General features: G+C 34.8%; 1 protein-coding gene across 2 annotated transcripts in view; it reads left to right on the top strand.

Annotated features, from left to right (window-relative positions):
* Positions 1-23003, top strand: part of LOC108738953 (scavenger receptor class B member 1) — a 162570-nt gene that overhangs the window by 74966 nt on the left and 64601 nt on the right. The window contains exons 1-2 of one of the 2 annotated variants that reach the window (XM_025974965.1): positions 112-324; positions 19913-20057. In XM_025974965.1, the coding sequence (XP_025830750.1) occupies positions 283-324; positions 19913-20057 (187 nt within the window). In that variant the 5' untranslated portion in view covers positions 112-282. Of the gene's footprint in view, positions 1-111; positions 325-19912; positions 20058-23003 lie in introns of those variants that run through there. The other variant, XM_025974966.1, reaches the window with a different exon arrangement.

Below are 23003 nucleotides of genomic sequence, written 5' to 3'. Positions count from 1 at the left end.
AAGTTCTATCGGACTTTTATAGATAATAAGTAATGATTTTTTGTCATTGACAATTATCTTTTATTATTTTCAAAGACTCTTTTAAGCTTTTCTCAAATAATTGTGCTTAAATAATGTGTACCCAAGCGCTGTTCGGTTAGTTGTTTTGAAAAATTGTTCGGCAATAAAAAAAAATTAATGTGAGAGATGTGGTGATGGTGTTAGCGGTGTTACTGTATTCTAACAAGAATTACTTGACCTGATGCGATCGGTTTGAATCAGAAAACTATTCAGGAGACGAAGATGGATACTGAACATATAATTCCTGATGACATTAGTGAAAAGGTAACTTAGGTCTTATACTTTAACATTTTACACGTATGATTTTGCAAAAAAATTTGAAAAATCAGTAGAAATCGTTCAAGGACTAAACAAAATAACTCAGGGGTTATGACCTATACTTAATTGCACAGAAATGGTCATATGGAATTATTGAATGAACTTGTTAATGTGTCATCTTTACTACATAAAGATCCATATTGAGATCGTTACTTTTTAATTTTTATATTGAGGGTATGATTAATAATATTAAAGACTGGGCATATATACATCATCATCATAAAGTCGTCAGTCCTAAGACTCTTTCCTATCCTGAGCTAATCTTCGCATTTCCCTAAAACTAGAACAACCCACATCCATCTAGGTCTACCTGTGCTCCTCTTAACTCCTGTTTCTGCCTCTAATATGTCTCTGTTTAAACCATCATGCCTGAGAAGGTGTCATACCAATCACCCCGCGTATTTCTTATTGATTTCCATAGAGTCCTCTGTTCTCCTATTGTTTCTAACACCTCTTTATTTCTAACCTTCTCTATTGACAGTATCCTCATCATTCGTCTGTAACACCACATTTCGAATGCTTCTAACCTTTTGTTTTCCTCCGCGGCCACCGTCCATGTTTCGCACCCGTACAGCGCCGCGCTTCAGACTTACACCTTTAACAATCTTTTTCTAGTTTGTTTTAGAAAATACGACAAATGGCGCTGCAAACGCCATCTGTAGTACAGTGCTACATTTTAGGATTACGTATGCTTCTACAAGGTCCATTTAAATATATGAATATCTACTTGCTGAAAACGAATCCCGGCGTAGCTTACCTCAACGTGGTAGGCACGTTACCATAATCGAATAAAATAATTCGAAGTGGTCTGTATTCTGTTGATTTTGCCAGACACGGATCGCGATTTCGATCTTTTTGGTTCTTTCTGGACCTTGTAGAAGCATACGTAATCCTAAAATGCAGCACTGTACTACAGATGGCGTTTACAGCGCCATTTGTCGTATTTTCTAAAACGCGCTGTTAAGGCAGCAGGTAAAAGTTGGTCTGTGTTCTGTCGGAGCTGCCTGCGACGCGCTGATGAGATCCAAAAAGATCGAAATCGCGATCCGCGTCTGGCAGTTTCATATTTTATTTTTATTAGTTTTTTTTAATTAATTATTTAGGTAGACACGTCAAAATTTTGATGTCTATTAATTCTTTTGTGTAGATTTCTAAGAAAGTTGTGCCGAACGTGAATGGATTATAATTTGTGGTTTAATTGCTCATATTGTTGTCATTATCCAATAAGCTGAAATTGTTACGAGATAGAATGACGCTATACATTTTTTATTCGAGACAGAAAAAGTTTCCAAACGTGGCAGTTTATAGAATTTAATTGTACATCAAAAAAGTTCAATTGTTTATCTAGGAATATACAGGTAAGGTAGGACGTTCACAGAAGATACATATGTAGAAAATACACTCTTTTTTTTACGTACAATTTGGTGAATGTGTGAAATGTGTTTTTTTCTACAGCGTCTATCTGAACCTTCAAAATCGTTTGAACAAAGCGTAACACTCCTCAAAAGCTTTCATTAAAAAAAGATGTTAGCATTAGTGTATACTACTTGCAGGTCGAAGAGTAATTTTCCCAAGTAAACGAGGTCTATTCAAAAATATCGTAAATTTTGTGTTTTTTCAAAAATTAGTTATTTATTCATGAATATCTATTTCGTAGCGGAGCGTTGTCCTTTCATGGGCCTCTTCAGTTTAGGAAACAAGCAAAAGTCGCAGGGGGGCAAATCTGGGGAATACGGTGGCTGCGGTATTATTAGTATTGTTTTTAGCCAAAAATTCGCTCACAAGCAACGATATGTGAGCAGGGGCGTTATCATGACGCAAAAGCCAATTTTTGTTCTTCCACAAATCCGGGCGTTTTTAGCGGATTGCTTCGCACAAATTGCCCATAACTTACAGGTAATATTCCTTATTGATTGTTCTACTCTGTGGCAAGAACTCATGGTGCACCACGCCCTTACAATAGAAGAAAATTGTAAGCAAAGCCTTCATATTCGACCTAACTTGGCGCGCCTTTTTCGGTCTTGTCTCATGCGGCAGCTTCCATTGGGATGATTGAGCTTTGACATCCACGACAAAACCATAAACCCATGATTCGTCATCAGCTATGACCCTCTGGAGCAAATTTGGGTAGTGGCGGACAGAGTCCAAAAGCTCCTTAGCATTGTTAATACGATGCTGTTTTTGGTGGAAATTGAGCAATTTTGGTACGAATTTCGTGGCGACCTGTGTCATGCCCAAATCAATGGATAAAAATTGAATGGCAGGAGCTAATCGATGTGTTTAGGTCCTCAGCAATTTCTCTAACGGTGATTCAACGATTGGCTAATACTATTTTTTTCACTTCATCAATGTTTTCGTCTGTTGTTGATGTGCTCCGGTGTACGGCAGGCTCTTCATCGTTCACATCTTCTCGGCCCTCTGAGAACATTTTGTACCACCTCCCTAACCCTTTCCGTATCGAATAAAATAATTCGAAGTGGTCTGTATGTATTCTGTCGCAACTGCCAGACGCGGATCGCGATTTCGATGTTTTTGGATCTCATCAGCGCGTCGCAGGCAGCTCCGACTGAACACAGACTAACTTTTACCTGCTGTCTGAACTGCGCGTTTTAGAAAATACCACAAATGGCGCCGTAAACGCCATTTGTAGTACGATGCTACATTTTAGGATTACGTATGCTCCAACAAGGTCCATTCATCAGGTTAGCTACGCCGGGATTCATTTCAGCAAGTAGATATCCATATATTTAAATGGACCATGTTGTAGCATACGTAATCCTAAAATGTAGCATCGTACTACAGACGGTGTTTACCGTGCCATTTGTAGTATTTCCTTTCCCTATCTGTGAATTTAAATCATAAAAATTATAACCCACATCGCAACATTTAAGCGAAGTCTTGATGAGTGACGAAAACAATCGTTCGAAATGTGGAATATTATACGTACCTATATCATTAAAATTGACTTGATTTAAGGAATAAGAATAAAAAGGTAATATGTTGTTGTTATTCTATTTTCTATTTTAGTCCTTTCCGACTTATTACACCGCAATTATATAAAGTGGCCTTTTTTCCGTAGTCTTCGTTTTTTCGTTGTTTTCTTCATTTGACCAGAATTAAACAACAATAGTGAGATAAACAAAATATATATGTGCGATGCACATGACGTCCAGACATTTCAATTTTCCAAATGGTGACCAACCAGTTTTCGCGTTTGTATCGAAAATTCCCATTCGTACTTATAAACACATGAAGCCCCGATATTTGGCAGTTTGTTCTTGTATGAGCTTTCGGTATTGCGTCTGCTGATGTCACTGGTAAAGTCCGTAACCGCCGCCGTTACTACCGCCGCTTTTGTAATAATACATTTTTAATATATCTGTCGTAATGTTTGTGTTAATCGTAGTGAAATAGTGCGGTATTCTTTAGTTCGTATTAGTTCATGACATGTAGTGTTTATTCGCTGGTTTAATCGATACTTGCATAAATAGTTAGTTATATACGTATAGTGAACAAACTTTTGCATTAGTTATCAATAATTTTTCGACGGAATCGCCGCTGGTCAGGCAGTTTATTTATTTTATTTATTATATACGTATAGTGAACAAACTTTTGCATTAGTTATCAATAATTTTTCGACGGAATCGCCGCTGGTCAGGCAGTTTGCTTATTTTATTTATTTTATTTGAGTTAAATTTTGATTCTAGATATTTTTTTTGTAGCAGTAGTACCTACTAACACGTTCTATATATTTTTTAGTAGTGTAGTCTAACATGTCTCTTGCTTACCTCTTCGCTTAGCTTACTGCATATTCTTACTATAAATTGCTTTGCATTTACCCTNATATTTAACTATATACAATTTTACTAAATTAATTTTATTAAAGTACAAATTTGTCATTTAAAATCATTAGTAAATTTCTGGTAACTCGCATTTAGGCACACCAAGTCACTGATTAAGTTCATTTTCTCCTTGAATATGTATTTACTTTTTTGGTCATTATCTTTTCGTTAATGTTTTCATTTAATGTATAAAAGGTTTCCATTTTATTCTACGATAATTGGACCTTTATTTCCATTCCTGATTTATTGGGATATTCTCAGTCATCTTTTCATATAAATAAAAAAATAATATACAGTTCAATAAATACAATTTAGGGGTATTCAGTTTCCAGAGAAGCAAGTGATTATATTTTAAGATACACATGGTTGAAAAAACCCCTTTCTCATTTCGGTCTTCAGATTAGAAGACATTCTGGAACAGTATAATGGCGCTTATACCCTTTACTATAATATATGAATTACCCGACTGTTACCATTATTATTACTTTGAACTGTTCTTTTTAAACTGATGACATTAGTTTGAACAACCCCCCCTTGTGTAACCTTTGAACCACCATATACATATACATATAATACTATTTACAATTTCGATTTGCCTTTTTTTTTTATGTATCTCTCGGGAATCGAACCCAGTTCCGCTGACGCATGAACCGACCGTTTTTCATCTGAACCATTTATCAGCTCACGAAGAAATAATGCAAATAACGTTAAATTCTCAAATACGTAAGATAAAATTAAAATCCTATCTTGATCCGATTAATTATATGACAAACGTAAAGCTAATGCTGTAAACGTGACCGAAAAAAAAGAACCTTTTCAAGTAAAAACATGTCCTCTTTTTTTGCATTGCACATGCTAATTCAATGTTCCATCAATAGTTTTTCCGTTCTTGGAAGTAATTTATCTGTTATTGACGCTGGGACACCTTCGCATTAAAGTAAATAAACAATTACAGCAGCAATTATCGTAATAAGAGAGAGAGAGAGAGAGAGAGAGATAAAAGCTTTCACTCTGTCACATGAGACACTCTTTTTAAATTCTTCAGTGATCCCAGTCGACCTTTACTAACGTAATAGTGGGTAAAATATTGCGCGTTATTTGTATTTTTTTGGGAAACTGACTTTTGCCTTTACGTCACACCATCAAACTGCTGATGTTTGGAATTTACTGGACCCCATCAGCACGAACAACTTAACGTTCTTTATTAATTTGGTTTATATGAATACCAAGTGTATAAGATGCGTTGCAGAACCACTTTGAGATGAGGATAACTTCGTAAGGCCATCGTTGAAACACTAGAAGTAGTAGTAAATACCAGTAGGTGGCGTACTACTGTTAATAACTTTACACTGGAGTATTTTTTCAAAGCAAGAATGAATAATGAACACCTTGTATGCTCATATTAATGATAATAGAACATCAATATCCTCTACATTACAAGCAGATTCTTAGATAACTAAAATATTGTTCGATTGCCTTTATTTGTTGTGACTTAAAAATAACCTCGAAAAATGGACACGTTGTACTTACTTACCTACACTGATTAGAATAATTTTTTCAAAACTACAGTGATAATACTGATTGCATTTTTCAAAAAACGTATTAGTAAATAATATTAATACCCTCTATATATTATAAAACATGTTCTCAGGAAGCAAAGATGTGTAAGATGTAAACAAATATAATTATTAATAACGCAAATACCATCATTTTGTTTAATTATATTTGAAAATGTTTGATATCTCGTTTGATTATTTTCTGACACCTTTTGTAATGGACATTTTATAAATAACACAAAAAAGTATTGGTGGTAATTAACCAATTAACAAGTCAAAAACTGCCAGCTCAGAAGTCTGATTATATTTCGCAGTTTACGACTTTGTTTTGTCATTTGTACGTCAGGAAATTACCGTATAAATTAATTTTTGGATAATGAAATATCTAGCAGAAAAAAAATTGAAAAACAAAATACGTTAAGACGTATGAATCTACTGTGTATCATTTCTAAAAAGAGAACCATTAGTGAATATTTTCAATTTTTTTTTTGTCGCAGTTAATTTCAAATAAATTAATGATAAATTTACAAAATTAAGTTCTGGAATTTGATAAGTGCTAGGTTATGTTAGGTTAGGTAACTACCTGTAGTACCTCACATTTTTGTTATGGTTTTCGTATAGCTTTAGGGCGTTGTTATAGTCCCTGCTTTTATTTATGTCACAGTGTCAAGTTGATAATAAAATTATGTTTAAAAGACTTAGGGATTTAGGGATCGATTTCACCTTTTTGGATTCCCTCCCTATCCCTTCGTTGCGATTAATCACACTTTCAGCGACCCCTAACGAATATTACGTCACAATAGCAAGTCCCCTCCGTCATAAATGATTTCTTATGATTAACAATAGCAATGAGAATAACTTTTCATTGTAATAAAACTGCGGGGGTCGCATTGTTTTAGACCCCCTTCCCTCTTACTTGCAAACGTATTTATTTTATGAACGATCCTTTAACATGAGTATTTTTTTTTCTTTAAAAATTACTGGTAGTTTTCATTTTTTCACTTTACATAATACGAGGGTGGATTGATAAGTTTCCGGCCTGACCAAGAAAAACAAGGTTTTTAAAAATTTTTTTTTTTTATTTCTCAACATAATCTCCTCCAAGGCTGATACATTTCTCATAGCGGTGTTCCAGTCTATTAATGCCATCTCTATAGACTGATTCGTCAAGCTCCTCAAAATAACCATTTACAGCTTCGATTACTTCTTCATTGTCCGCAAATCTCTTACCGCTAAGCCATTTTTTGAGATTAGGGAACAGAAAATAGTCACTCGGGGCTAGGTCTGGAGAGTAAGGAGGGTGCGGCATCAATTCAAACTTTAGATCGTTGATTTTAGCCGTCGCAACGATTGACGTGTGCGCTGGTGCGTTATCGTGATGAAACAAGATTTTTTCTTCGCCAGATGAGGTCGTTTAATTTTCACCTCGTGGCTCAAACGTTGCAATAAGTCTGCGTAGTATTGACCAGTGATAGTATTACCCTTTGCAAGGTAATCAATGTATATAATACCTCTTGCATCCCAAAAAACAGTAGCCATAACCTTGTTCGCCGAAAAAATTGTTTTTGCCTTCTTTGGAGTTGGTTCCCCTGGTCCAATCCACTGTTTAGACTGTTCTTTGGTTTCAGGAGTGTAGTGGTGGACCCACGTTTCGTCAACGGTTACGAATCGACGCAAAAATTCGCTTGGATTACGCTTATACAATGACAAATTTGCGGTAGAAATGTTTTTTCGAATCAATTTTTGGTCGACTGTTAGCAAACGCGGCACCCATCTTGCACAGAGCTTTTCCATATGCAAATGTTGGTGCAAAATATGTTGCACACGTTCATATGACATCTTACAGGTCTCAGCTATCTCACGCACTTTCAATCTGCGGTCTCCCAGCACTATTTGATGAATTTTTTCGATCATATCTGGAGTTGTGACCTCAACGGGGCGTCCTGAGCGAGGCCCATCAGAGGTGCTCACACGACCCTTTTTAAACTCGGAAACCCACTGCTTAACGGTTGAATATGACGGGGAGGATGTCCCCAGTGTTGAGTCCATCTCTTTTTTAATTTCCTTCGGCGTTAACCCCTTCAAATAAAAGTATTTGATGACAGCACGATTTTCCTGCTTTTCCATTTTTACGAAAACCACAGAGGCGTCTTGTTCAGCGTGCTGTCAAACCTACACTAGCAAGGAGATCGGGCTGAAACTATAGCTACAAGCTATCCAAGGATGGTACTATAGAATGTCACCTCAAGGTAGGCCTAGTGGCGTCATCTCTTGGTTAGGCCGGAAACTTATCAATCCACCCTCGTAATCATCAAACAGCCAGTACACAGTACATGTATTTATTATGGTAATGACCTACAAACAGTTTACTTATTAATTATTCTTCTTTTTATTATAATCTGTATTGTAGTAGACGACAATAAGGTATGCAATTTATAATCAGCTTCGTGATGAGCCAAGAAAGTTAGTTGACTTTCAAAAATTCCTCTCATTTTTGTAATCAATAACAAAAACAATTCAAACATCATTAAGTATAAAAAACACGTTACCGAATGTTTTTTATAAAATTCTTTAACGAATTTTCCCTATTAGTTTGTTGATTCGAAGCGTAATAGTTTAGTAATTATTAAATAAGCATAAACAAGCAAGAAATAATAACAAGCTAGTCAAGCTGTTGTTCAGTTTATATTAGAAATTTCTTGAAATTTAGATGGGACTTTTCTGAATGGTTGAATTGACAGATCCGCTTCTTCTGTTTTTGTTTTTACTGTTGCAATAATTATATTGTTGTAAATATGTGGGACCCCATATAGATCAAAGTTATTCGTGGTTTTTCTTTTTCTTTAGGCATTTGTTTTCTGTTTATCATCTTTTTAATAGAAATTCCTGTGCTTTCTATAATTTTTGTTATTATGGAAACATTTGCAATGGAATATTTGTTGGATTATTTTTAATAATACCTTTTTCTACTTGTTGTTGAATTCGGTGTTATTTCAATTAGCATACTCTTGAATGCGGGTTCTTTATGTTGCTTTGGGTGTTTTGATGTTGCATGTGTTATATTTTGTCAATTTCTGTAAGTTTCCGCCATTTCATGTGAGTTAAGTTATTGTCTTGTTGTTCGTCTTTTGAATTAATGTAAAATTTAAGTAAATAAGTATTTCTTGTAACTTCCTGGGCCCTACATTTCATTAATCTGAAAGAGATTTCATGGTAAAGGATCCGAGTTCGACAAACGCGACTTCTAGGTCTCCAATTACAAGTGGCCCAGAATTACCACCACCCAGAAACTGAAGCTGTTTGAGCATCCGTTCTTAAAATTACTGATAGGCCTTCATGTTCGGAATTGGATGAAATAGGTTGAATTTTCAGGTTCGCTTAACCATAAAATCGTTCGCCAATGTTTGGTCGTATCACGGTCAGTGACTTCAAGCCAGGAACAAGGCAATACTACCCAAAAACTGAACCTGTTTGAGCTCCCGTCTTTACAATTACTGATAGACCTTCATGACCCGAATTAGATGAAACAGATTTAGTTTCCGGGTTAGTTTAACTATACAAACGTTCGCCAATGTTTGGTGGTATCATGGTCAGTGACTTCAAACCAGGAACAAGCCAACACTACCCAAAAACTGAATCTGTTTGAGCTAGCTTTGCTGATATACCTTCATGACCGGAATTAGATGAAACAGGTTGAGTTTCCAGGTTCGCTTCACCATAAAAACATTCGCCAATGTTTGGTTGGATCATGCCCAGTGTCTTCAAGCCAGGAACAAGGCAACACTACCTAGAAACTAAACCCATTTGAACTTCCGTTCTTGCAATTACTGATAAGCCTTCTCGGTCGGAATTAGATGAAAGAGTTTCTAGGTTTGCTTAACCATAAAAACGTTCGCCAATGTTTGGTTCCATCATGCCCAGTGTCTTCAAGCCAGGAACAAGGCAACACTAGTTAGAAACTAAACCCATTTTAACTTCCGCTCTTGCAATAACTGATAGGTCTTCATGGCTGGAATTGGATTAAAGCGATTAAGTTTCCAGGTTCGTTTAACCATAAAAACGTTCGCCAATGTTTGGTCGTATCATGGTCAGTGACTTCAAGCCAGGACCAAGACAACAGTAACCAGAAGCTGAACCTGTTTGAGCTCCCGTTCCTACAATTACTGATAGGCCTTCATGGGCTGAATTAGATGAAACAGGTTGAGTTTCCAGGTTCGCTTCACCATAAAAACATTCGCCAATGTTTGGTTGGATCATGCCCAGTGTCTTCAAGCCAGGAACAAGGCAACACTACCTAGAAACTAAACCCATTTGAACTTCCGTTCTTGCAATTACTGGTAGGCCTTCAGGGCCGGAATTAGATAAAACAGGTTGAGTTTCCGGGTTCGCTCTATACAAACGTTCGCCAGGGTTTGGCCGTACCATGGTCAATGGCTTCAAACCAGGAGCGAGGCAACTCTACCCAGAAAATAAACCTAATTTAACTCATGTCTGTACAATTACTGATAGACCTTCACGTCCGGAATTAGATAAAACAGGTTGAGTTTCTGGGTTAGCTTAACTAGAAACGTTTGCCAATATTTGTTTATATTATGGTTAGCGACTTCAAGCCAGGTCCAAGGCAAGACTGCACACAAACATGTTTGAAGTGCTGCCCTTAGTGCGGTTCTGCTTCTATCTCTGCTCTCCTACTGAAAATGTTCTTTCCGGCAGTGAAATCTTCGCTCATACATGTAGACACAGACGTGCTTTTTTATCAACGATTAGCATTCTCCATCATTTTTGATAACGGCAACAAAGCATAAATTCCAGACAGGGTCGGACTGACCATGCGATCCTGGATAGACCGTCACTTTAGAGAGCAGGTACGGGCTAAGTGAAAAAAATATTTACGAGCAATTCAAAAAGAGATCTGGTTCAGTCGATTCAAAAATATTATTTATAATTATGACTATCATTGATGGACGGGAACGAAACAAAGTCATAAATTACTATACCAAATGAAATCATAGATAAAAAGAAATTGTTTATTGACCAAAATCAGTAATATAATCAGACGTGTGTTAGGTACTTCTAATTTATTGTTAGTAAGTAATAGATCAAATAAACGATTCAATCATTGATGACTCTCTATTTTTCAAGCCATCTTTCGAGTTTTTAATTTATGACTTTTTTGTGACAATAAAAATAAAAAAATTGGTAATTTAATAGTTGTCCACTGTAAGCAGTAATTTGTAACTACAACTAACACCACGCAGTTAAAAGTGGTACCTAATAGTTTAAAAAAGCGTGATTGACGATAAATTATCTTGCGCTCTTAACTAATATTTTAGACACGCGTACTTTGATATGTATATTATATGTGCTATAAGGCGAAAACAAAAAATTGCATCAAATTTGCATAATTTTATAATCAAGGAAATCCAGTGGTCGTGGATTCACCTTTTATTACGGATATTGAAGTGAATAAAGAAGGTTTTTATGCTTTTTCTAAGAAAAATAATGACTTTGCATTTTTACGACAATAATAACAAAAGTCCTCAATTTGTTCTATTACAACTGTCAGTATCATCATAAGGTCATCAATCTTAAGACTGGTTGGACACGCACCTCCACTCTTTCCTATCTTGAGCTAATCTTTGCATTATCTTCAAACTAGAATATCTCATATCTTTAACTATTTGTGAACACTAATCTAATCTAGACTTACCTCTCCTCCTCTTAGCTCCTGTTTCTGCTTCTAAAATGTCTCCAACTAGTTCTTCATGATTGAGAAGGTGTTCTATCAACCTATCTCGGCTATTTCTTATTGTGTAATGTCGTCTATCCACGGTATTGTAATGTTCGTGGGTTTAACAAAATTAACTTCTAAGACTGATAACGACAAAAACTATTTATTTACATTAAATATGTTGATATATCACTATTCACTGCGCTACTTATTTCACTGCTATCACTGTCAATTTATTTCTCGATTCACTTCTGCAACGGTCAATTTATTTCTTCTCTCTCGGCGATTGTCTGTTTGTTTACTTTCTGAAACCTTCTGGCAACATCCGGATAGTTTATTTTGTCTTTGAACTCTTTAACTGCTTTCCCAGAACGTAGGTACGACACACACATTTACAAATAAGGCGCACATGAAGAAAGGCGCCCGCGGCTAATCGGCGAATCGATAAGCCGTTCACGCACACGTGTGCCCCATCGCACACAAACACACTCGTGCTCGCTACAGTATCCTCCTGTCTCTTCATGTTTCCTACCAAAGCAGCGCCGCGCTCTGGACCTACACCTTTTAACAATCCTTTTCGAATTTCTAAATTTACCGTTCGCGAGGATAGAAGTGACTTCTTTTTGTTAAAGGTGACGAGACCCTGTGCTATCTTTTGTATTATATCCTTCCACCTAGAATTATATGACATCCAATAGATACCGAAGATGAGTGACCCCTTTTTTGTCTCCCATCTTTATACTCACTTAAGGGCTAGTAAGAGACATATTAGAAGCGGACACAGGAGTTATGAAGGATAGAGGCAGACCTGTTATTACGCAAACAGTTAGGGATGAGATGTTTAAATTTTAAAGAAATGCGATGATTAGTTCAAAATAGGAGAATGAAGTCTTTTGACTCACGACCCTACGATGATGATATCTCCCAATTTCAAATGAATTGTGTTTTTTCTTTTGGGTACCGTAGTACTTTAGAACCCTATCAAAATTATAAAATATTCGTTTGGAATTCTGAGGTAATAAATATTTCCACATTATGGAAATCACGAATTATAATTGCGGATTGTTGTTCTAAACGGAATTCATTAATTGAATAATTTTTTTGAAATTACCGTTATAAACACACACGTAAATATTTGCTGGAATTTATTAATTCAAAATTTTAAACAGAACTTAAGCATGCCTAACGAAATTTGAATAGGTAATGTTAACTTTTTTTTAACTCAATCGGTAAGTAGCACATACTGTTTAGCATCAATTATGTAAATGTCTTTGACATTGGTTTTTTCTTTTTCCGAAATTCATTGACCCTGAAACGAAGTTTACTTTTCGTTTTTGGTTCTTCTTTGATTTAAATGCATAATCGGATACCAAGACCCTCTAGCAACTTTTTGTTAGACAATGAGTGAAAAAATTGCTAGTGATAGTTGCCTATGGGAAATCGATAGTTATTTTTTATAAATAAAGATGAGCGCCGGATAAGTATACAAAAGAACGCAACTTTTGTAAGTGTTCGGTACGTGAATTGAGACAGGTGTCCTCTAGGTTCTCAACTTAGCGATTATCCCAAAAAGGATGTTCGTCGTGTCCACTTGAATCTAGTATTGTAAATATTATAAGAGGATAATTAGTCTAATGTTACAAGTGGAGTGTTGTTAGAATGTAATGACCTTAAAAGATATTAATAGAATTGTCAGTAGTGACTGGGGTGATATCACTGATCAACTCCTGGAACCTATTATATTCTGCATTTCAAATCCCTTATTTTAAAATGTTTTACTAGATCATCATCATCATCATAAGGTTGTCAGTCCTAAGACTGGTTGGACACTCACCTGTACTCTTTCCTATCCCCATCTAATCTTCGCATTTCCCTAAAACTAGAACATTCCACATTCTTAACTATTTGCGAACAGTAATCTAATTCTGGGTCTACCTCTACCCCTCCGAACTCTTGTTTCTGCATCTAATATGTCTCTGATTGGACCATCATGTCCGAGAAGGTGTCCTATCAACAATCTATATCTTGTTGCATCAATATATTAATGACAAATAGGACTTTGTAAAAAAAATGTTCAAGAAACACATTTTTCAACAAATTCTTCATAGTTTTCCAAATATCTATTCTCATGTGATGCACTTTTTCCTTACGAAACCATATATATCATTTATCATAGATCATATACTATTTTAATTATTACTAATACAGGATGCAGTCGTTAATGAATAATTAAACCAATTTGATACACACGGCTAACATAGAATCAGGAAAAGGAACAAACTGAACGTTCTTACATAACATTTTGATACATTACTACTAATTACATACGTATTTATATGCTATGCCTTCAAGTTAACGTATTAGAAAGATTATCAGACAATTTTTATATTATGTAAATTTGTAAGTTTATCTTACAGTTATTATAAATTGGTTTATGTTCACTACGACAAGTTGTAAGACTTGTCTAAAACTTGACATACTTTAGTAGCAATAAATACCCACCAGATGGCGATACATTGTCTTTATCTGTCGAGGACAAATATCGAGTTTTACATGAAATCAACCGACCCAAAAGGTCTATTAACTAAGGAAATACATGATTGCAACCGTTTGCATTACAAACAGAATGTATATACTCTAGAAACTATAGTAGAGAGTAAAGTTAGACCATTATTATATACAGAGGGTCTATTTTTTATTGATTCTTGCATCATTTTTAATAATTATCTACGATGAATTTTAGATCATCTGAAGTAGGCAATGATTTGATTACCAAAATGTCAAGTATCCTCAACAGTCGACTCGCTTTAGAAACCAAGATCTCTTACTTTCAATTCCTTAGAGAACTCAACCTAACCTATCGTAACATGGCCTACTTGACCTTACTTAAATCGAGGCATTGACACGATACTCTCGTCGTTCGTTAACAAGCCAATAGACGTCACTGGTACTTAAAATTGTATGCTCACTATCTTACCATAATTATAGTAATTACAGCTTGATCAGTTTCGCGAATAAAAAATTTTAATGTGATGAAGGAAACAAAGGTAAATTGTTTGATTCGTGATCGAACCAATAATTACTTATAGGAAATGATAATTGTGATTGACAATTAACTGAAATTAGACACCACCTGATAATTAGACGAGAGAAAAAATTATCTGTAAAAAAATCTGTTTAAAGAAAAAAGGTTTTATGACGTAAAAACGTAATTAAGTAAAAATAATTCAAAGTATGCAAATTTCGTTAGATAACAATTACACATTAAATATTACATGAATTCGTTTTATTCTCAATTTGCTATCAAATCAGAATTCAACTAGTTCTAGCTTTTTCATTTGTTTAAATTAAATTACCAATGAAAAACTTTTGTTTCTTTATTTATTTGCACGAATAGTAATAACTATGGAAACCAGGCGATAGAGAAACATCTACAGTTTTAAAGGCGATACAAACTAAACAAATTAATAGCACCTTGTTCTGCCGCTTAGAGTTAGAAATCAAAAATGAAGTTAGCCGTTTTACAACTGAAATGAATATAGCTACAAAGCCACAAAAATTCATTTAAATTTGTTGTTGTATTTTGAAATTTTAAGTAAACTCAATTGAATTCTTTATTATTGTGACAATCGGGTCATTATTTATATTTATACATTTCAAGGGTTGCTGTTGTAGTTAAAAATCTTTAAAATGATCATAGTCTTCAATACGTTTTGCGATTTGCGAAAAAACTCATTTTTTAAATTTTTTATTGATAATATGGTTTTCACACAATAATTGCAATTTCAGATGTATAGGTACTATAAGTTTATAAGATTTACATATACCTTATAGGTTATGATTTATTCTATTTATTTACACTACTGTTGATATATCACTATTCACTGCGCTGTTTATTTCACTGCTATCACTGTCAATTTATTTCTCGATTCACTTCTGCAACGGTCAATTTATTTCTCCTTTCTCGGAGATCGTCTCTTCCTTTAAATACTCTTTTGTTTACTTTCGGGAACCTTCTGGAAACATCCGGATAGTTTATTTTTTTCCTTGAACTGTTTAACTACTTTCCCAGAACGCAGATAAGAAAGGCGCCCGCCGCTAGTCGGCGAATCGATAAGCCGTTCACGCACACGTGTGTCCGATCGCACACAAACACACTCGTGCTCGCCACAAGGTGGAATGCTTCATCTTTTATTACCATCAGATCCATTTTCACCCAGGGTGACGTTATTAAGTGGTTTTACACAATAAGGTGGTAAAATATCTTTCCCTAGTTTCAATAAATATATAAATTATTACCAGTTTTGCCTTTCAGAATTGACTCAAATATTTAATATCTACCAATTACATTCTTCTGTCTGACAATGTAAGTACTAGTTCTTTTTTAAGCAAGTCTCTTTTACTATTTTTGGTACAGAAGTGTGTAAGAGTTCGCAATTTATACGTAAAATTATTAGTTTATTTTACTACACTTTTCTATTGTTGGTAAAAAACTGACTTAATCCATTTTTAATAAAAAATTGACGTTTAGCATTTAATCGTAAGTAAGTATTTTTCATAAAATATGTGCATAGTTAGTCTCTGCACTTTATTATATGGTAAATTTCTATCTAATTACATACAAGCGAAATTGCTATTAATTATTGTAAATATTATATTTATTATGTATATTGACGAATTACCCAATTACGTAAAATTTTTCACATGCATGTTTATATGATTACATTTTTTTATTAAATGGTAGATAAAAAGGACAAATTTTCAAGTCAATACTTAATTAGTAAACGACTGAAACATGAAAATTAATTGTTGTGACGTAAGCACAATCGTCACAAAACTTAAGGTACCTGTATGTAAATGTAAATGAGCCAATTAATAATTGTTAGAAGTTAAATGTTTTTGTTGAACTTTTCCATAAAATACAATAACACATGCACTTTACAAAATACTTAAATAAAATTACATCCAATCAGTATTTATGGAAATGTTAACAACCGCTTATATCTTCATAAACGTTTCCATTGAGAAATTAAGTAGGTGATAATGTTGTGGTGTTATTTTTACAGGAATAATGTCCTGAACAACGTTTTGATGCACACAGAAATATTTAGATACAAAATGACGTGATGTGGCATTTGGATGATATTGACTTTGAAATTTCCAATTTGTCATTTTAAGATAGTATTTTCAACTTAAAATTAAAAAATTGCTTAACTATAGACAACGAAATGAAGATTGTACATATATTAAACTGCTAGAATCGAGACAATTCTTTTGTCAATGTAGACATATGTTTTTTTATCGATATTTTGGTTAACGCTTAAGGTACATTTCCACTATACTCTCCGTTTCCATTCTATATCCGTAGCGTTAACGTTCCGTAAATTATTGTATAGGCAATGACATTTTTAATTATTAATAGTGGTCAATATGAAATATTAATGTGAAAATTCATTTTCAATTTTCCATCCACTACGAACTACCTCACTCAACATCCTAATTTTCACGTTAATATTTCTTATTAACCACTATTAATAATTAAAAATGTCACTGTGTTTCATATATTTACTATTATAATTACATTAGTAAAAAATTAACGGATCCTACCTTGTAGGCTCAGTTTATCGTGGTTACTGTTGTCATCTTTGGTAGCTTACTTGTCAGAGCATTGGTGCGTGAAGTCGAAGGTCCTGGGTTCGATTCCCGGCGGGGGTGTGACAAGAGCAACAAAAAAGATCCCTCATTAACTTGCGATAGTTTGAAGTTAATGGAATATTGTATAGGCAGGCAATTTACCTAATGTATTATAAGCAATTGATCTAAAACTACATGTTTGTACGACCTCTATATGCTCCTACATATAGGGTCAATTGAAAAGTCCCCGGCCTGACACATAGATGGCGGCACCAGAACTAAATCCATATGATTTTCAGTTAGTCCTAACCTTCAAAAGACGCGTCTATAAATTTGACGGCTGTCGGATCATTAGTTTGTGAATTATAGCATTTTTAGTGAAGCAACTTTTGTTATTGTGAAAAAAATGGATAAAAAGGAATTTCGCGTGTTGATAAAATATTGCTTTTTGAAGGGAAAAAATACAGTTGAAGCAAAAACTTGGCTTGATAACGAATTTCCGGACACTGCCCCAGGAAAATCAACCATCAAGGATTGGTATGCTAAGTTTAGACGTGGTGAAATGAGCACCGAAGACGGTGAACGCAGTGGACGCCCAAAAGAGGCTGTTACGGACGAAAACATTAAAAAAATCCACAAAATGATTTTGAATGACCGTAAATTGAAATTGAATGAAATAGCAGACACTCTACAGATATCAACGGAACGTATACATCACATCATTCACGAATATTTGGGTATGAGAAAGCTCTGTGCAAAGTGGGTGCCGCGCGAGCTCACTTTTGACCAAAAACAACGACGAGTTGATGATTCAGAGCAGTGTTTGAAGATGATCACGCGTAATAAACCCGAGTTTTTGCGTCGATATGTGACAATGGATGAAACATGGCTCCATCATTTCACTCCGAAGTCCAATCGACAGTCATCGGAGTGGACTGCACACGATGAACCCGCTCCAAAGCGTGCAAAAACGCAACAGTCGGCTGGCAAGGTTATGGCGTCTGTATTTTGGGATGCGCGTGGAATAATTTTCATTGACTACCTTGAAAAAGGAAGGACCATCAACAGCGACTATTACATAGCGTTATTGGACCGTTTGAAGGACGAAATCGCCGAGAAACGACCGCATTTGCAGAAAAAGAAAGTCCTGCTTCACCAAGACAATGCACCGTCTCACAAGTCAGTGAAAACGATGGCAAAAATTCATGAATTGGGCTTCGAATTGCTTCCGCATCCACCGTATTCTCCAGATCTGGCCCCCAGCGACTACTTCCTGTTCTCAGATCTCAAAAGAATGCTCGTTGGGAAAAAATTTTCGTCGAATGAAGAGGTGATCGCCGAAACTGAGGCCTATTTTGAAGCAAAGGACAAATCGTACTACAAAAATGGTATCGAAAAGTTGGAGGATCGCTATAATCAGTGTATCACCCTTGAAGGGAATTATGTTGAATAAAAAAAACGAATTTTGCAAAAAAAATGTGTTTTACTATTTTAGGCCGGGGACTTTTCAATTGACCTGTTACATTGTCAGTTCCGTTTGACTGATACATGACGGACATACCAGGATTAGTATGAATAGGAAAACATTCCACATAGGTTCATGTTTAGTATTAAGTCTATAAAATCCAATTCGAATCTATCCCAATCCAGTCTCTAAAAGTTGTTACGATACATGTTGACCTTATTATAATACATTGGTAATGATTTTCACCTCACAGAATTTTGTCTATCCACTAGTGTATCTATTACTATTGCTTTCGCCAATTGTATTTGTATTTATAACAGTTGTTAGTTTGTTAGGTTGACAGAAAATTATAGACTGATTGATTTTCTGAACGACTTTTTGAAAGGAATAATTGGTTTGAGACGTTGATGAAGGTGGTACTTGATGGGAAGCCTTCCAGAATTAGCCGCAAGGTTATCTATTAGTGACAGGATCATACGCAATAGCTTTATAACATGTATGACAAATCAATAAATCCATTCATCAATTTCTTTCATTCCATACATTGTGGATCCCAAGACGCCTTCTCTTTTTTTTTGCAATTGCTCTTCCTTATCCAGAATAATGGAGTTGAAGAAGAAAGGAAAAAAGATTTAAGTGACACGAAGTACAACAAGGGGAAATCACCCAGTAGAGAAGAATGGGAGTTAGTGTGAGGGAAGTGGTAAAAATTAAATGAAAAGAGTTCAAGGTGTATTATATGGATCAAAGTTTTACTATGGAAATTTTGGCAAAGGGATATTAATAAATTTTAAGCTAAATAAAAACTCCCTTTTACTCTCTGTATCCACCCCTTGTTGCTAGTAGGCTGGCTTCCCGCTTTTCACACTAGCACTTACTTATTTTCGCTATTTGCTCTTTAGTTATCGCCAGTATTATTAATTAACCACTCGTTTACTTCTATATCGCCCACTGTGTCGCATCCTCGCAGATCTTATTAAGATTTCTATCGCCTTGTAAATAGAACTAGAACTAGAACTCAAACTGTATTGTATCTACCAACTTCTGGATTGGACTTGCTTTAGAAGGATTCCAAGGTGGGATCTAGAGAATCTGGTCTTTCTTCTTACTAGCGAGATCTAGGCAACCCACCTTAGGCCTTCTGACATACAGTGGGTTACCCATACATGACACTATTATCTGTATTACAAGTAATTTCAATGTCATGTTGTTCCTTCTTCTTGGATGATACATTCAGACGCAGCATCTTAAAAGTTTAAAGTAATTGCTGTCCATTATGCATAAGTAATTTAATTGTTTGTTTCAGAATTCAACACAAGAAGAGGCAATGGGTCTGTACAAACAATACCTGCGACTGGGTCGCGCTGCCAGAAACAGGGTATTGGGTATCAGTAGTGACGATCCCATCACTCTTCATATGCTCATATCGCAGCAAGGAAAAGTTAGCAATTGTGAGTACAATTTTTCGTTTTAGTAATATTCTGTGTCCATATAGAGTTTGTACATATTTGTTTCATAATCTGCGGGAATTAAATTGAATGAAGTTGTTTCTGATACTCACCGAGTGATAGTCACTCACAACAGATTAAAGTGGATCGAATTTTGTTCTGAATCTATCAACGAGCAAGAAATATTGATGATAATAACGATTATCACTTACATGTTTACTATTCACACAGAAATAGATAAAAAAGTGTCTAATGGAATTAAGATAGAAATTAAATTATGGAATTGTGTTCTCTCTAACGTTCTTGAAATCGGTGAATAACAATCGTCATCGATTTTAATTAATTTTACTCAGATCCGAGGGAAATCCGACCAATAATCTCAACCATTTCGCAAGATTATTAATTTCTAATAATTTTTTCACATACCAATATTTAAGAAAAAAAATATGTTACCGTCTTATGAATAATGTTAACTAAAGCAATTTGTAAGGCTTTCGGAATGTTTGAATACTAGAATTTATTGACAGAAAAAAAGCAAACAATATTACTTAATCAGTTAGTGGAAATATGTATTTATGTATGCAATCATAAAATTATATTATTGGCATTGTTACTAAATTTAAATTATTAATTTTTTTATTGAATTGGGATATTTTATGGACAAAGCACGTCTGTCTATCAAGGTCATTTGTTACGTGTTTTTCAAATTTGAAATAAACAAGACTTAAAAATTTAATGAGCCGATTTCATTAACTAAAATTAATATCGATAATAGATACATTTTATCAGTTTAAGGTTGCAAAAATTCAACATGGCGAGTGGCAGCTATTTTATTTTAAAATTTTTGAAATCTTCATGTTTTCACATTAGAATTTATAAGGACTGTTTAGCCAAATTGCCTAAAGAATTTTGAATTCCAATTGTTTATCATGAAAATAAAATCTGTTAATTCCATTACCTACTTCTTAAAGGATGTGTCTAAGAAGAAATGACGTCATTCTACCTGCGCAATTGCGACATTACGTGTATGGTAGCCATAGAAAATAAAAGTGTCACTACGATTTACCCACAGACTTCCATATTTCTCAATCAGCCGATAATTCTGTACTCTTGAATTAATTTAAAAACTTATATAATCCCTCAATGAACTTATATTCTAGAATTTATTTTAAATGACAAGAAACGGGCGAGAAGATAAACAATAGATTCAAAATTTGAGGTTATACACCATTTTTATGACATTTATGTGTTAATTGAGTAACAGTGCTACTGGTAACAACAAATAATTATTATTAGCTTAATGGATGCGTAATATATCACCAACACAACAAACATACATCCAAAAAGTTAAGTTTATAACCTCAAATACCTTCAACTAGAACTGACTAAAAATTTATCTTTTCGTTTGTCCGACATAGAATGTGCAATTTCTATACTGGCGAGAATTTTGCCCAACCCGTATATGAAACATTGAAAAAAATTATCTATTTGTCGGTTAGGTAGATTTACCGAACGAATTTCTTATTATGTAGGTAGCGCTTGTTTTAACAGTTATTGCCATTTGCGATTACGACATTCTTTTATGCATATTTACGTACTCCACATTTTCGACTACATATACTATAAACCTGGTTTAACAGAAAACCATAAAAAGTGTTCGAAAGCAATTAGACGCACGCAAATTATTGCAATACCCGCTATAAAGAGCGAATTTAATTTCCCCATTTGAAAACGACAACACGAAAGTGCAACAGGTAACAGGGGCGGCACGTGGAGATTAATCGGTTTCTAGGAATAAGGACAAATGGAAAACATTCATTACTATAGCGTGTTTCCGCTGTCTCCCTATTAGTTGGTTGGTAAAGGTCTAGATGATGGCCCCCACCACCGAAGCGGGGAGGATCGAAAGAGGAGGTCACCCCCACCACTGTACCATAAAAAGTTCGTGGCCGTCTCACCCCCATAAAAAGTTATGGGGGTTCAAAGTTAATAAATATGCCAATTTTTATACATTTCTATTTATATAGTCATTCTTAAACATTATTCAAAGGTAAAACTAATGAAAAATACATAAAAATATTGAGAAACTTATATAAAACATTATTTAAATTTCTTTATCAATATGTTAGGTTAGGTTATCGGGTTTTGTTCAAGTGACTACCCTCTTTCCACCCCCACCTCCACCCCCTTGAAAATAATTATTTTATTGAATTTTATTTGAATTATAGTGTATGAAAATTGTCAAAATAATCAACTTTCAACCCCCATAACATTTTATGGTGACCACCCTCTTTCGATCCCCCCCCCCCATCATCTTGACCTATACCCACAGAGTGTAAAAAACGACTTTTTAATTTTTATTTTTGACCACGTTAAGCTTCTTTACATTAGGAGTCATGGGTTCTCTCCTATATAAGATAAATAAACTGAAGGTATGCCGTGAAACGTCACTGAATAGAAGGTAATTGCTAATCTACTCCATAAGGTATTTTATACCATAGAGATGACAGAAGAGAGTAGGCAATATCCATGCAGCGTTGCAAGTAGTAGTGATACACGGAGCAAGTGAGATGAAAAAAAGTGCCAATTGTTCTCATTGCACGCGTATGCTCATTGGTAGTTTTTATTTCATGGCAACCTAACAGGTACAGCTGACTATTAATGGCATATGCTCAACATAAAGAAAATTGGCATAGTTCGCAATAAAACTGTCGCATTTACTTTCTTCTTTCAGCTTATTAACTAGACCAGGACAGAAAAGAGATGTCAGGTAGGAATTGCAGCAGACACTAATTAAGAAAAAGGAGTAACATTTTGTCAATTGATGTGTAACTGCAACAGATATGGAGAAAAGCAAAATTCAATCGGGTATGTTCCCAGCATTGGATTTTAAAGAAAAGTCAACATTCTCAGGAATTTACAAAAGCAAAGATGCTTGTTTAATGATAG

Source organism: Agrilus planipennis, unplaced genomic scaffold (genome assembly GCF_000699045.2).
Source record: "Agrilus planipennis isolate EAB-ADULT unplaced genomic scaffold, Apla_2.0 scaffold118, whole genome shotgun sequence".
NCBI lineage: Eukaryota > Metazoa > Arthropoda > Insecta > Coleoptera > Buprestidae > Agrilus > Agrilus planipennis.
The sequence above is the reverse complement of the archived record's forward strand: the minus strand, read 5'-3'. Positions and strand labels throughout refer to the sequence as shown.